This window comes from Bacillus rossius, chromosome 11 (assembly GCF_032445375.1).
Source record: "Bacillus rossius redtenbacheri isolate Brsri chromosome 11, Brsri_v3, whole genome shotgun sequence".
Lineage (NCBI taxonomy): Eukaryota > Metazoa > Arthropoda > Insecta > Phasmatodea > Bacillidae > Bacillus > Bacillus rossius.
This window is the reverse complement of record NC_086338.1, coordinates 48,680,161-48,696,962: the sequence shown is the minus strand read 5'-3', so window position 1 is coordinate 48,696,962 and position 16,802 is coordinate 48,680,161. Positions and strand designations below refer to the sequence as shown.

Sequence of the window (16,802 nt, the reverse complement as noted above, 5' to 3'; positions counted from 1 at the left end):
CTTTTTACAAAAATGGTGTTTTCAAATGACGCCATATTGGATTCAAGTTGATAACAATTATTAGAGTTATTTGCGATTTTTTTGTTTCTTCATTATTATTTTATATATTCACATTTTAAGAGCTTACAAATACTTACTGTATTATTTTATAAATGAATAATAATATAAAATATTCAATTTAAAAACACGTAACGTTTTAAGGTATTGGAAAACAGCCGGGTAAGTGTTAATGTTATCTTTGTAATGACGTAACTTGTAAACATACAACACGACCACGAGGAAGTTGGCTGTTAGGTATTTTAAAATAATCAAAAATAAAAATGGATGAGAAAATAAGTGCTCATCAGCTGCAAATACGATTTTTCACCAAACAGCCTAAGTAAGTATTAACTTAAATTAAATTTGTAATTGCTATTTCTTACATATTTAAGTGGTTATATGAGTGAACAACATTTGTGTATATTTGCTTATTGACATAAAATAAACACTGAACTTTTTTATTCAGGGACTGTCGGGTGGTTACCTAACAGAAGGGCTAATTCTATAAACGGTATTGCAATGTTTTAAGTACTTTACCGTTTTAATGTTTATTTACATTTAAAATGCCATACATTTTTGTAGACACTGTTAGGTTATGTTACTTAAATGTTTAGATATTATAAAACTGTGAACAGTTGGTTATGTTAGGTTAGGTTAACTACATTACATATTTATTTATTTGTTTTAAATTTCACTTCGGAAATATATATATTAATGAAGTAATAAAAAAATGGCAGAGGAAAAAAACCTCACATTTTCAATTGGGTATTTAAAACTACTAACAACATGCAAACGTTTTGTTTCAAATGTTCAAAATGAGTGTTTTTTAAAATTTTGGCTGAATTTTACCTCTGTATTTTTTTTTTAAGTCCCTAAATTCACAATTATTATAAGTCGTAGTACTAACTAAGCCTTTAAAAAATATTACCTACTGGCTTGCATTAAAGTATGTTTCACTTGTGCTTTGCATGTGAATTACAATAATAAATTTACTGTGAATGATTAGGTATTAACTGTTACTCTTTATCAAAAGTTGAATGTTTTTTCATTCAGGTATGCTGTGCCCAGTACAACATTTGCAGTGCCCTCAACCCTTGCTTCCCAAGAGCTGAGTTCTATGATCAATGAAATCCTCAAAGGTTTGTCGTGTTTTTTCTACAGACCTGTTATATAATTCAACGTTTGCATTTTAAACTTTGAAATACTCAACTTCACCTAATGTTATTGTTGAATTTCCATTTAACAGGTAATATATCTTCAAGGCTGTCTGTGTAGAAGGCTCAGATAGCACTTTCAAATTAGTCTAGTTTGGATTCCAAAATTTTTAAGATAATTATGATAACCATGGACATTGAGCTGATTGATATTTGCCACCTTCACCAACAAATAAAGCAGCTGTCCTCATCCTGTAGAATCCTTGTCACAGAACTTCTCATTTTGCCTTTACAAAAGCTGGGTGATGGTGCCTTCAAATTTTAATCCTCACTAAGTTTTATTATGACCAGTGGCAGCCTTAGACTCTTGTGTGGAGAACTTTCCCTGGAAAATTTGAAAAATTAACTTTTTAAAACAAATTTTAAGGGAATCGAATGGAACTTTAATTTTGATGATGGATTTAGTTGATTTATCTTTTAAAAAAAATGTTGATAGTTATTTTTCCAGATAAATGATCTTCGGGCCAGTTTTATAAATGCTCACGGTCAAATCATGAATTGAAATTTTTATTGGCCAGCATTTTAATTTACATGCTAATGAAATTTTAATCTTCCTTTTCCCGTTAATGCTCTCTTTTTTTTAAAGGACACTAAAATAAAAATAAAAACACATTGACGGGGTTCTGGGAGTTTGCTCGCCTTGCCCTGCCTTGGTTATGGCTAGCAGGACTCCACTCAGGGGCGCAAATAGGGGGGACAAGGGTATTCCCCCCCCCCTCCTTTTTCTGAAACCTTGAAGTGGGGTTAAACGGGGGCAAAGAAAGTGCTGTGTAATCAATTTTTAGATAAAAAAACTGCTTAAATAGCACCATTTTCCACCTTGAAATACAAACTTTCCCGGGGGAGTACCCCCGGACCCCCCTGCTTCAATAGGGGGGATCGATGATTCTTTATAAAAAGGTATATTCTCCCCCCCCCCCCCCCCCCCCTTGGAAATGTAGTTGTTGCGCCCCTGACTCCACTGTAGTGGCAGCGTGCCCGCCGGCTGACGGACAGTCGTGTCCACAGGAGCGGAGGCGGGCGATGGGGAGAGGAAGGAGGTGGTGTTCGACTTCCTCGTCCACGACGTGGTGCTGAGGACGCAGTTGCTGGAGCACGTGCAGGAGCACGGCCTGTCGACGGAGACCGTCCTGGACGTGGAGTACGTGGAGCACACGCCCCCCCCGGAGCCTCTGGACTGCCTGCTGCACGACGACTGGGTGTCTGCGGTGCACGTGCGGGGTCGCTGGTGAGTCGGGCTGTCGGGCCGTCGTCTGGGGCAGTCGGCGAGTTTTCAATGCCAGGGAATTTGAATGTGATCTGAAAAGACTTGTAAATGTCACAGAATTTGAATGTGTTCTGGGAAAACTGTAAATGTCTGAGGATTTGAAGGTGATTCGGGAAACCTAGAGAAGTAAAGAGTATTTGAAAGTGGTCAGAAGAAATGTTCAATTATTGAGGAAAACAGTGACTAAGGTTGTAATTTTAAATCTGAAAAACTGTGTTAACTAAGTAAATCTTGTCGAACTATACAACCCTGTAAACTGCAAAAATAACAATTTTTTTTTATCATGGAAAACTGAAAAGAATATATATATATATATATATATATATATATATATATATATATATATATATATATATATATATATATATATATATATATATATATATATATATATATATATATATATATATATATATATATATATATATAAATTTTTGACCCTGATATTGAAGGAAAAATTATGTTGTACTGTAGTCCACAGTTTTTATATTAATCTCCCCTTACAACTGTGAGCTATACTAAATTTTTTTTAAAATCCCAATGATTGAAAACCACCCTATTAATCTACATATTATGTATAACAGGTGTTTAGGTTATGCTTATCACATTACCAGTGCTTGTTAAGTTAATTGAATCTCTAATGAAATTTGTCCAATTATTCAAGGAACATGCATTCAGCAAAGAAAAACTACATGTGAATAATGACTATGTAGATGTAATGATGCAAGGACAAGGGAGACCCTGTGATCACATATTTTGCCTCTTACCAAGGCAAACCCGGGTTGATTCCTGAATGGAGACAAACTTCTTTTTTTTTCCAGCTAATGAATTTTTCCCAGATATTCCCAAATGCATTCTGTTACTGCGTATGTACAAATATATTTTTTTTAATTTTAGTTAAATTTTCCTCTCTCAGGATCTTGTGTGGCTGTTACGACAACACCATCCACATCTGGACCACAAAGGGAAAACACATCCTCACCATCCCAGGTCACTCCGGCCCAGTCAAAGCTGTTTCATGGATTTCACTCAACGAGAATATTGGAACATTTGTCAGGTAATTTCACAGTAATATTTAATTAAATGTTGATTAGTTCTGTAAACATATGTAGTAGAAGATGAGTTAGATGTTAAATGTGTGGCATATGAGTTGTAAAGTAGAAATGTTCTATGTAACATATGATGCGTCTGAGTTTTGTTTTATTTTACATCACTTTGAAAGAATTTCCCCGAATTGAAAAATTTTATTTTATTTCTATGCCTGTGTGTTAGGATTTGACAGATATATTTCTCATTCAAAAATTACCAAATTTTTAAGATGCTCTCTGTCTTTTTTTTTTTTTTTGTTGCGACTATGCGTTACCACCTTGCTAAAATCGCTAAATAACCTGCATTGGTTGTACATTGCACCCCATTTGCTGAATTTACTAGTAAAGAGACACCTTTGTTGTGACTTTGAAGTCTGAGAATGTGGTATGACAGCCAGTCGATCAGAATGCTGCATACAATGGTGGCTTATCACTTTTATTTAGTTATGAACCGAGATCTAAGAGCTGGCAAAAATCACTAATACCTCAAATTTTATTGAATAGAAAAATTTAGCAGTGCCGTAAATATATTTATTTTACTGCGTAGTTACTTTTCCATCTGCATTCCAAGGTGTTTTTTTTTTTTCCTTTTTTTACGCTGTGAAGGGCCGTGGAAAAGATAATTGCTTGAGCTGTCAAAATAAACATCGCTGACGGCAAGGTCAGGAGCGCATCCTGTCGGTCTGTCGCTGTGATTGTCTACTCCAAAAACATGTCACAGTATTTCAGGATAGCATTGTTCTTATATCTTTCATTTATTGCCGAATGTTTTCTGCCTGATGCACACAAGTTCCTTCGCCACGTTTTGAACGATAATAACCACCAACTGGCTAACATAGCCGAACTCGCGTGACGCGAGTTCACTTAGCGCGATTGTTCGGGGTATGCGAGTCCGAGGTGTATAGCATAATTCCACACTTTTTTTTTTTTTTTTTTGTTTAGCTGCGCATGTGCGAAGTCTGCGATGTTATAGAAAAATAGCCGAGAACCAAACACCTGGCAACGTCGTTAACACAGTGAACACAGCTTTGTGTGGCCAGTGACAGCTGGCAAGATCACATCATACTAACCAGTCGCAAGACAAAGGCACGGGACCGGGACGGCAATAGACGCGCGCGTAGATGGTATCAGGTGATGCGCGCCAGTACTGGCTAGCGTGGACAGTCTAGAGGGGTGGTATCTATTTTTAGCCGTCTTTTGTATGCCTGCCTGATTGCAGTACAGCGCTCGCCAAGATAAACACATAGCGCTCAACAAAGTGTAACAGACTTGTTTTTCAGCTGATTATACTAAAATTTTCGACTTTCTCTGCTCAAATTTTTCACGGTTTCTCAAAAAACGGTTGTATAAACGGAATGGACGCATCAGAGGGGGGTCGCATCGGCGGGATTCTACTGTACTTGTTCACAGGCCAAAAATGTGTGGTGCTTTGTAGATCCTGTCAGAAAGATCTGGGGGTTCCATACCAGATTCTAAACCCGGCGCCTCCACCACTTATGTTTTTTGTTATTATGTGTTTGAAGATACTGTTTGCATGGCAATATTCTGATGGTAGAATTACTTTGGGAAAAATAAGAAGGGATAACTAAATTATAGATAAAAAGCAGGCCAGATTGCAATGTATAAAATACAGATACAAAAACAGAGGGATAAGTGAATGATGAGCAACACATACAAATTAAATACCAAATACAGTAAAACCTTTTTGTTGCGACCCCATTTATTGTGACCACCTCTCTATTACAACCTGATTTCGAGGAACCGTGAAAAAATTGACGAAAATTTGAAGAAAATCGGACAGAAAATAAGTTTCTTGTCGTGAGTAGCGTGTTACTGCGTTTCTCTTGCCGAGTGCTGTACCTACTGCCGTAGGCAGCGCATATCTAAAAATAGATACCCACTTCCTGTTGACCGCTGTCAGCGCTTGACAACCCCCATTCCACGTCCCTTTGCCGGCAGCGTGCAGATAAAGGTTTTTTGTGGCAACGTGTTTACATTTAGCTTTTTGCGAGTGTCTAGTGTGGTATGCAGTTAAGGCAAAGCTACCTGCTGGATTTCTCGTGATTTTCATTACTATCGGTTGACAATACACAGCGACCGACTGGATGCACGCCCGCCTCGACTTGTTTTAACTGCCGCAGCGATGTTTATTTTGAGAGCTCAAGCAATTATCTTTTCCCGTGGGTTGATAGAAAAAGGTTGCTTCACCCAGCATTAAAAAAAGGCTACGCCACTTATTCCCCAAGCAGGAAACACACTGGCTGCCGTCTGTCTCCCCCACATTTATCTTTCTTCTAACATTCCACGTCTCGCCTCTTGCGCGAGCAATAACGAAGCGACCACGCATTGGGCCGTTTTATGCTTTGTTTGGTGACAGCAGCTTGATTTTATTCGGTATATTCCTTTTCATAGGACCTTTGCTATTAAAATACATTTTTATTTAAGTTTGAAAGCTTGTAAATTCCTTGCCAGAGATGACTGAACTCGAACTTGGTGTGAAAAGTGACATATTTTGACCCCTCCCTCACCGCTTTAGTACACCATTCATAATAGCCCAATTTTACGGGAGAAGGGAGGGTGAAATGAGCATTTTCTCACTGAAGGTTTTCCAAAGGAAGCGAAGTTGGGAGGACACTAGATGGTTTGTGTTTCTGGGAGGGATGAGCTAGCCTTGAAGAATTTTAACGATGGGAGGGAGGGAGGGGTGAGCTTATGCGTCATGAAGCCGCTGCCGCCAGCCAGCCGGGCGAGCTTCGTATGCGCCCACTCGCGTTGCAGAACCTACAGCTGCCATATTTTTAAAGGAAATGTCCCATTATTTTTTTGTTATTCTTACATGAACATTATTGGAAGTATTAAAGCCGGCACAAAAATACGCTGTGTGTTAAAATTATCAGATTTTAATGATCTTTCATTTCGTTTTTTTATTTTTTCTGATTTTCACATTTTGGTCAGAATGTCCAATTTTTTGACGGTTCCCGAGAATGTATTCGTAAAATCACTGCTTCGTTAAATCCGGGGTTTGTGACATCTGGGTTCTAGTGTATTTAACTACGGCAAGCAGAATACGTACATGTAAACTAACCAGTAAAAATAAACTGTCTTTAGATATATTTTCTTTAGAGGTGGCCTGTAGGGCGAGGGACTTGTCATGAAGGTTGAAGTGGGTTTAAAGCAAAGCCGTCTAGCATTGTGAGTGACAGCATCCTGCCATTGTACGGCTGGTTTCTTAGCGAGTAGGGGTGTAGGAGGGGGAGGGGGGTTGAAATGAACTGAAAATTTCGGAAAACATCTATTACGACCCTATTCCTGGGAACCGTGAGGGGTCGTTTCAGAGAGGTTTGACTGTATATTAAGATTGAACCGGTCATCGCCTCAGGGTTGAAATGATGAACGAGTTGCGGCCATCTTCTTGGACTTGTCACAGGCAGGGCAGCCTACCAGGTCACCTGCATCCAGCCATCTTAGTGGGTGCTCGTGGCCTCGTGAGGCCGTGAGCGTAGACTCATGCTGCTTGTTCAGCGACATGTCATGTCTGATGTAGTTTTAATAAACTGCTCCCATTCCCCAGCCTGAGTTGGCAAGGCTTGCACGAATGTAGTGTAAATGGGATTCGCAGTGACTTGGTCTTCCTTGGTGCTCTAGGTATGTGTGGGCAGGGCGTCAAGGAGGGGGGAAGGGGACAGTGAGAGCAAAATCCATGGGGCATAAGAACCGGTGGGGGGGGGGGGGGGGGGGGTTGAGATTCATAATGGTTTTCAAGCACGAGTTTACCAGATAGTTGGATGAAATGACAAATCTGTTGCCTGTTGCCTAATAGAATCCATTGTAAATGATACAACTTATGCAATATCTGCAAATCACATGTATAACTTATGGCCACTGTAACTTTCATAGGATTTCTTTTTTTTAATTGTGGGATTTGAAAAATTGCTCATTGAGTATGGGGTCATTCCATGTCAGTTCATCCAGGGCATGTAACCCATGTTTTTTTTTTTTTTTTTTTTAATAAAAATTGGTTCAATTGTTAGGTGACAAAAGGCCACTTGTAAAATCTAAAATTTTAGATTTTTTATCTCGAATACTTCCTGAGAAATCGAAGGTTCCTTTGCGATCATTTTTTGGCCTAAAACGGGTTGTGTTGACAGCATAAATTTGGTTAGTATCTGTGTTTCCTTGCTTTGTATTTCACTGTGAATACCGATATTTCAGAATAAGAACACTTTTCCTTGTGTGAAATTCTCTGGAGAATTCGAATTTCGTCACCAAATTACGCTATATCTAGAATGGTTTGTATGGTTATAAACAGAATTATTAAACATGACTGATGTTTCATGTATCATCTGCATCCTTTATTACAAAATGGACTGTATCTCAAAAGGCAGACCTCCCCCCGGGTGTTTAGTTTCTCCTTGCCGGCAGTGAAGGCAGTGAGGGAGGTATTGTGTTCGTGTGCCGGGCAGCGCGTCGCACGACCAGACGGCCATGCTGTGGGAGTGGAACGTGCGCAGCAACGAGGTGGAGTGTGTGCACGTGTGCCGCGGCCACGAGCGAGGGCTCGAGTGCGTGGGGGTCAACTCCAGCGCCGCCCTCCTGGCCACGGGTGGCTGGGACACCATGCTCAAGATATGGCCCGCAGGTATCAGGCCTGCCCCCAAGACATTTTCCCTTTTCGTAGCATTATGAAACTTGTTCTTGTTCATCTGTTAGTTGCTTGCTGTGTTGTCTTGTGTATGTGTTATTATAGTATTGTTCTCAATGTTATTAATTTTGTTTCATGTATTTGTTTTGTCTATGTATTTTTTTTTTTATGTTTATCGTGCCTGCCACCCATGGCCTTATGCCGTCGGTAGGCATGTAACAAATTAAAAAAAAAAAAAAAAAAAAACCTGTATTATTCAAAATCTAAATTCAACTCTACGAAGTAAAATCATAGCGATAAATGTTGACAGTACGGGCTTATTGAAACTGAGATAAAAATAATTAAACATATTTTTTTCATGTTCAGGCTTAAATAATGTGGTTTGTTTTTCTTTCTTTTCTTTTCTTTTCTGAGTGGGTGTTAAAAATATTACAACACTTTTTTTTTACTTGGAGGTCGTTGACTTTCGGCTTTCGGAAATGAAGTCCAATAGTAACTGTAGTGAAATGTTGACTAGGTTCGGTAAGGTACATTAATACGTAAATTAAAATTTTAATAAAAGTGACAAGTCGATGTAGCTTACCGAACTTAACCAACCTTTTATTTTGTTTCTGTTTGACTTATTTCCTGGAAGCCGTGAGACTACAACGTTCATAGGTAAAAAAAACACTTGTAATATTTCAAGTGTACAGCAAGCAACTTGGTAATGTTTCTTCAGGCCAATACATTTCCTTGATTTCTTTTAAAGATTAATTTGGCGATGATGTTTTTCTCCATCGTAACACATCTGAAGTCATATAAACTTATTTAAACGATAAAAAGGTTGAAAATTCAAATTTCAAATAATTTAAAAACAGAGTACCGTGATGACAATTCTGATATTTCACCATACCAAAAACATTTACCTAACAGCTATAGATATGGCTGTACAAAGGTACCTTTGGGTAAATGTTTTTGTTCTGTTGATATAAAGCTTGGAAGTGTCATGGTGCCACGCATGATGGGAGTTGTTCACCATCGTTCATTTCTCCGTGTTAATAGCGGAGTAAAATGTAATTTGGGAGTAGTCTTTTTTACGATTCCATAACAATATTGATGGTGTCATTTACATCACTACCACTCCTACATTCTTAACGGGAGAAGCGCAGGAATATGGGAGTTTTGTGTGGGGGAACATTAAACACATTATTTTTTACGTATTTCATTGTTTGAATACTATGCTTTTTTTGGTATCGTAAACTAGACTATAGTTCCTCCCATTATAGTCTATTTTGCAATACCAGTATTTTATAATAAACAAAATTATGTCTGTAGATGTTAAAACTTATGGCGGTATTGTGAAATATAACACTGTGCTCTATTTATCACAAAAGTTCATAATTTTGAAGAGAAAAAAAGTTGTAAATTTTGAGGAATAAATTACCAGTATCGCAAAATAGACTAGACCAGGTAAGACTGTGGTCTACTTCACGATACCGAGAAAATATGTCGAAACATCTCACTTTCACAAAATTTACTAGACCAGTTGGGACGGTAGTCTACTTTTCGATACCTAGAAATATTTATCTTGAAATTTCTCTATTTCACATAATGAAATGCCAGAATCTGAAACCAAACTACACCAGGTAGCTTTTCATTCTTCATTACGACAGCCTAAACCCATAATATACAATGAAATATGCGTAAAATATTGCACCAACAGTTCTTTCGCCATGATCCACATTTTCTCCCGCTTATCCAGTTAGAACATACCAATAGAAATATATAAGAAAACAAGTGTGAGTAAATTGTTAATAAACAACAGTACTGAAACACTCACTCACATTTTTCTATATTAATTTATCACCTTAATGATTTTCTTTACTTCCATAATTTATTTTGCAGAAATGAGGCTTCCAGAGTCTGCCGAAGGAGAGTCATCGTCTAAAAGATTGAAGACAGACCACGGGAAGTTCCAAGTTAGGGTAAGAGTTATTACTTACAGCTGTTTATTTTAATATTTATAACGGTTGTTTGAACTTTGCAATCACAGTTTATTCAACTAGTTAGTGTGTATACATAAATGATAAAACAGTCTCTTAAAAAATTTAACAAAATTTGGTGCTTTGCATCAACTAAATTTCTACTGCACTGTGTTTGTATGTACCGTATTTACTCGCATATAGGTCGCGGCAATTTTACCAGATTTGATGGAAAAATAAAGTGCGACCTAAATGTGAAGAAAAATTTTTTTTTAATTTTTGAGGAATTTTTTTTGCAATACAGTAGAATCCCGCCGATGTGACCCCTCTTGATGCTTCCATTCCGTTTATACGACCGTTTTTTGAGAAACTGAAAAATTTGAGCAGAGAAAGTCGAAAATTTGAGTAATATCGGCTGAAAAACAAGTCTGTTACACTTTGCTGGGCGCTGTGTGTTCACATTTATCTTGGCGAGAGCTGTACTGTAAGCACTAAGCAGGCAGCAGGCAGGCATACAAAAGACAGCTAAAAATAGATACCACCCCTCTAGACTGTCCAGGTAGCAGTGTCTAGCCTGTTTTTTTTCTTCTCTTTTTTTTACGCTGTGAAGGGTCGTGGAAAAGATAATTGCTTGAGCTGTCAAAATAAACATCGCTGATTAAATTACCTGTGTGACCTATATGGGGGGAATCTTAAATACCAAATTTAAGACCTCAATTTATGGGTGCGACCTATATGCGACTAAATACGGTATTAAAATTAAACATAGTTTTGTTACTGCCGTGCTGGCACTGCCAGGCTATTTTGGCTTCCTTAGAAAATAACTTGGGAAAAATTAAAGTTACAGTAGAGTCCCGCTAATCCGGACCCCGCTAGTAAATTTTATACAGTAGAACCCTGTTATAATGTTCCTGCATATAATGTTTTCCTGCTTATAATGTCATATATTTAAAGTCCCAATATTTCCCCCATAAGGACAGTGTATTTATTTCCTGCATATAATGTTCATAAAGTAATAGTGTAATTTCCTGCTTATAATGTTTGCTTTCTAACATTCAATAAATGGGGAAAAAATGTTTTAAAACCAAATTATTCCAACACTACGATAAAAAGTTTCCTTTATGTATGTTTATGTTTACAATCACTGCCATACAATACATGAAGTTTGTTAAAATACAATTTTATGCAATATACTGAAGGTAGAAAATGTTCATAGTTACATGTCAGTTGGTACCCTTAGTCAAAACTCTTCTCTTCCTTGCCATTCCAGTGGGTATTCAGATGCACGTACATAGTCCTACGATATTTAAGTGTTTTCTATTGCTTACAAATAATTTTTTTTTTTCATTCATATGTAGGAATCCCAAAATTAAACATTTTCAGGTGGCGAAGGAGTAAACGTTCTCACTCTTAATGTTGTCATCATGAATCGTGAGACAATTTTACAAAACAATGTAGCAGTGTATCGTTAAAGACAAACAAAATTTAACCAGGGAACAAGACAAAGTTGAAAAATTGTTGGCTTGTTTCAGAAAATTCATGTATCAAGTATACTATCTTTGGTTTTAACATTAAAGTTGTTTACATAGCTTGGTGAGTCCATTGGTACAAAGCTCGAACATTGTTAAGTGCTAAATTGAGATTTCCTGCTTATAATGTTTTTTTCTTGTGCTCCCTTGAAAAACATTATAACAGGGTTGTACTGTAGTGTGAATGACGTATGTACTGAAACGCAGTCGCAGAATGGACCCCCGGGTGCTGGTTGTTGCTGGCGCAGACGCCGGTGATGACCCTCGCCGGCCACAAGGAGGCGGTGTCTGCGGTGGCCTGGACGGGCGTGGGGGAGCTGTGCACCGCCTCCTGGGACCACACGCTCCGGCTGTGGGACGCGGAGACCGGCGGTCTCAAGGCCGACGTGGTCGGCAACAAGCCCTTCTTCGACGCCGCCTGGTCGCCCCTCTCCAACCTGCTGGCCTCCGCCTCCGCGGACCGCCACGTCCGGATCTACGACCCCAGGTCTACAGGTCCGTGGCTCCCGCTGCTGCAGAGAGTCACGCTCGCCGTGTTTCAATTCAGTTTTAACTGGAATACCACTGATGGAAAACTAACAACGTATTTTTTTCTCTTCCCAATAATAATTGTTTGTGTTTTGTGAGAGGATCACTAGCTTATCAACAAATATTTACGACGGAACTTGGTCACTCGTAACGAGATAACTTTTATCTATTAAATACCAACTTCATGCAAGATTATTCAATAAATGTCTACACGTTGGCATTGCCTTCGACTATATGGAGGTTGAGTGACGAAATGATATTCAGTTGAATCCTTCCGGGTGGTAATAGATTTCTGTAATTTTTCAGTATCACTCGAGAACAATGTGAAGATAACACAGTAATGTTCAGATTGTAATTGACCTGTAACGTACGAATGTCCAGGATTTCTTAACTTCCAAACGGCAAAAAAACAGTATCACTAATATGAAAGTAACTGAAAGATGCCATGATGTTTTGTGTTGATTCTGTTTTCTTTGTTTAAGGAGTTCACACACACACAAAAAAAAAAATGATTGAAGCAGCCAGTCATTATGAGTTTCAAGAATTATATTTAAATATTTAGAAGGCAAAAATGTACCAAAGAAATTTTTGCCCATAAATTGTAAATAAGATGACTTCTTTCTGTTCCTATCCCTTCCAAAATTCATTGTAAACTATACTCTATGAAACTCAAAATGCATTATTTCATCATGAGACTTTGGTAACATGATAGTAGTAACTCTAACTACTTGAGGTAACAGAGAAATACAAAAAAATACTTCGGAACTGAAACTGAAGATTTTAAAAGTCTGTTACAAATCAGGTACAGCAGAACGAAAAAAATTAGTGACTGCACAGACCTACTTTAGATTAAAAGTGGTAAAGAGGTCTTCAACCTATTTTGTAGTTATGAAGCCAAAGTTTGTCGATCAATTTAGACTCATTCTGTATAAACAGTTTTTTTATTATTATTATTAATAATTTTCCTGGCTTAAGAATTTGCACTGCCAGATTGTTCTGATCCTGTATTTGATGTGCAAGTAGGGTGTGCGGGAGGCGGACCCAGCAGTTGACGGGTGTGTGTGTGTGTTTGTCCTCCGACTTGCAGAAGGGTCCCTGGTGAAGCTGACCTGCACCTCGCACACGCAGTGGGTACAGTCCGTGCGGTGGTCGGCGACCCACCAGCACCACTTCATCTCTGGGGCGTATGACCACAAGGTCAAGTTCTGGGACACTCGCAGGTGAGCGCCACTGGGATTAACAGCCATCAGTCGAAAGATACTAATTGTGAAAAAAAAAAATTTTTTACATCTTGAGCAATGCTTCCTTGCCATATTTTAATTGATTGGATTGTTTTAACATAATTATGGTAGAGGTTGTCATACCCTCTTTGATCGCATAATCGTGGCACCTGTACTTTAGGCTGTCAAAATTGGGATAAGAAAACATCTCTTTTAAACGTCGCATGTTGTTTTTGGTCCCGTTATTAGATGCCGAGCGCTTTGTGTAGGTATCTTTTCCGTATAAAATGATGTATATTACAGTAGAAATCTAAAATTTAATTCGATCATTACTATTTACTTATTTTAATTAACGTAAGTACGAAGTTGCCTGACTTTTAAATTTTCTTTTAAACGTTATTTCCTTTATCTAATCGTCTGCGTCGCCGCGGTGTACCGCTTATAAAAATGTAGCCAGCGCTAGTAGGCGCCATTCATGTTTGGTTATGTTGCTTCCCGTATAGAGTGCATGCACGTAGTCAAATATCGATATCTCACTGATTGCATGCAACGCGCGCTCTCTGTCGAGTGAACTACAATTGATAGCCCACACTCTTTCGTTGTAAGAGTATACTACAACAGTAGTTACGCGTTAGTTCACGTCACAGATTCAAGTTGCTTGCGTTGGGGTCACAGAGTTTTTCTATTTAAAGTTGAAGAAAGGTTTTTGTTTAATGAATTTTTAATATAAATTGTTTGGCGTGCTCTTGTATAATCCACCTTTTTTTTAAATGAACAGGTTTTGTTTTTATGAATAACTTTACCTGATAAAAAATCTCCCCCCCCCCCCCCCCCCCCCCCCCCCCCGCATAATCGTCGCACCCCTTCTTTTCAAACTTGATTTTAGAATAAAATGTGCAATGATTATGTGAGAAAACACATTATTTACCCCTTTGTGTCGCCTATATTTATGGGCCATAAAATTGTAATATTTTCACTGTAAGTCTCTGCATTGGATGATATGGATTGCACCATATATTTGCTATTCATAGTAAACACCCCCCCCCCCCCCCCCCGTTTTCCCCGTTAAACACACACACTACATTAAAAAAAAAAAATAAGAGATACTGAATGTTCTTATACCAGTGCTTCCCTTCCTGTCTATTTAAATGTATTTTTCTTTATCCATTCCCACGAGAGAGGAAAGGTGCCAGCATCCACGCTTTGTGGGGGAGGGAAGAACTGTCTATGCTATGTAGGCATTAACTCAGGCTATTATTTGCCCTCCTTACAGCCAGCACAGCAGCACTTGGTGATTTAAACTTACACAGGCTAGTTATTTAACCACACTGATAAATATTCTACTTAAAGGAAAAACTTGCAACACCACAATATAATCAGCATTAAATAAGCAACCCTATGCAGGTAAATACAGAAATTCATTTCAGTATCAAGTTTATCAGGACTGTACATAATTATCTGCAGTAGTAATAAATTATTGCCCTAATATTTGTGTGTTGATTGATTTGTAATGTGCTGCAATTATTTTTCAGCCCTAAAGCTGCATTATATGACCTCAGTGGACATGAAGACAAAGTGTTGTGCTGTGATTGGTCAGAGCCTGACTTTATGGTGTCAGGTGGAGCTGATAATACTGTAAGAATTTTTAGAGCTACACATGCTATTGCTAAATGAAATTTATTTATTCCTAATCAGCAATAAAAAAAATTCAAAACTTGCAGTTTTATTTTATATTTAAAGATAATTTGCAGTGGGGTACATAAATATTATTGCCTAATGAGACAAATTGAAGTCTGTTGATTTATTCTTTGCTAATTTACCAGGTTATCAATTAATTGAGCATTAAATAAATTCATAGTTTCTTTAGTGCTTTCTAGGAGTGTGCAAATAGTGGTTATCATATCCTCTGTTGAAGTTTCTGTGTAGTAGGTTAAATTTATTTATAAAGCAACTTTTGTTCATTAAATATTGAATTGATTTTTCATTTGTGTGTAAATAATACTTTACAGTGGGCTACCCATTAGAGTTGTTAACAATTTTTATTTTTTTTAAATATAATATGAAAACAAGGCTCCCTCCCGGGAATTCTATAGGTTTTTTATCTCCACTGCACAATAACATGTTATCTATTATAAACGCTCAATTCGTTTATAGATAACTAACTTGATATAATTAATGTAACAAATTATGTGCGAGAGTTATAGTTCTGGAAGACGTACGAGTGAAGCCTACATTTTATTTATTTTATGGTTTACGGAGGGGAAAACAGTTTTGGAAGTATTGATTAGTCATTCATGTCTTCTATGGAATTTATAAATTTTAATATTTCAAATTTAGCACTGTTATCTTCTTTTCCTTACTGGTTTTGTTTTCGGGTCGATTCACTATTTTCACCTGTAATACTATCTATAAATTGATCCGGGACAAACACGGAGTTTGTTATTTAGCTGCCAACGACAAGTGACACTTCTGCACTTTCAGTGACGGAATTAGGGAAATTTCCGAACTTCAAGTAAACTACACAACCGCGTCAGTAGTTTCATTTGTTAGGGATTATGCTCGAGAAAGACATTTAAAATCTTCGCAAGAGCTCCAGAGGAAAACCACCAGGCGTTCCTAGCGTTTGGCGATGCCGATCCCGAACATCCGAAGGACGAGTCTTTGCCGGGGCGACATCCCACTGTCTATAGATGTGACTGCAGTTTCTTCAGTGAACAGACTGTTGGTGAGGTCCATCCATTTCTGATTTTACCACTTTCCAGAGCCGAAAGAACGAGACGACGAATTCGCCGTAGTTTTGAACCCTCTTTTCAGTTCGAATCCAGGAGTCCTAGTTTATCACTCATGCTCTCCAAGACAATAGTGTAGTCGGTAAACTGCTGACGTGATTTTAGACAATACTAAACCCACAAAACAGTTTTGTAAATACTATTATTTAGGAAAGGCTTTACTCTTGCGTACTAAAAGAAGTTATGACTCTCACAGTAATATTAAATTATAATAGAAATATAAATTAATAGTTTCAACTATATGGTAATTACTGTGATGATTAAATCCTAATTGCACGAATGAATCCTTTTCGGTTTGTCTGATTTATAAGTCAGTAGTTTCAAGGCGCCCTTTAACACACAAATTTATATATCGACTAAGTTTGGCTATATATATAGCACTGGCAGTCAATGACAGTGAAGTATTATGTAAGGTATTATGGATACTAATATATCAAGTCATTGAAGAAAGAATTAGGTATCAAATGAAAATCGTACACTAATGATAATTTATTCCTTGGTACTACGAATTCCTATACTGCCAGC

General features: G+C 37.7%; 1 protein-coding gene across 1 annotated transcript; it reads left to right on the top strand.

Moving 5' to 3' along the window:
* The first annotated feature begins 228 nt into the window (after window positions 1-228).
* On the top strand, window positions 229-15,208 carry LOC134536924 (ribosome biogenesis protein WDR12 homolog). Its single transcript, XM_063377019.1, has 9 exons — window positions 229-379; window positions 1,093-1,178; window positions 2,262-2,481; window positions 3,437-3,577; window positions 8,072-8,247; window positions 10,135-10,214; window positions 11,989-12,235; window positions 13,356-13,488; window positions 15,021-15,208. The coding sequence occupies exons 1-9, from the start codon at window positions 321-323 to the stop codon at window positions 15,160-15,162; spliced, it is 1,284 nt and encodes a 427-aa protein (XP_063233089.1). The 5' UTR covers window positions 229-320; the 3' UTR covers window positions 15,163-15,208.
* The last annotated feature ends 1,594 nt before the right edge of the window (window positions 15,209-16,802 follow it).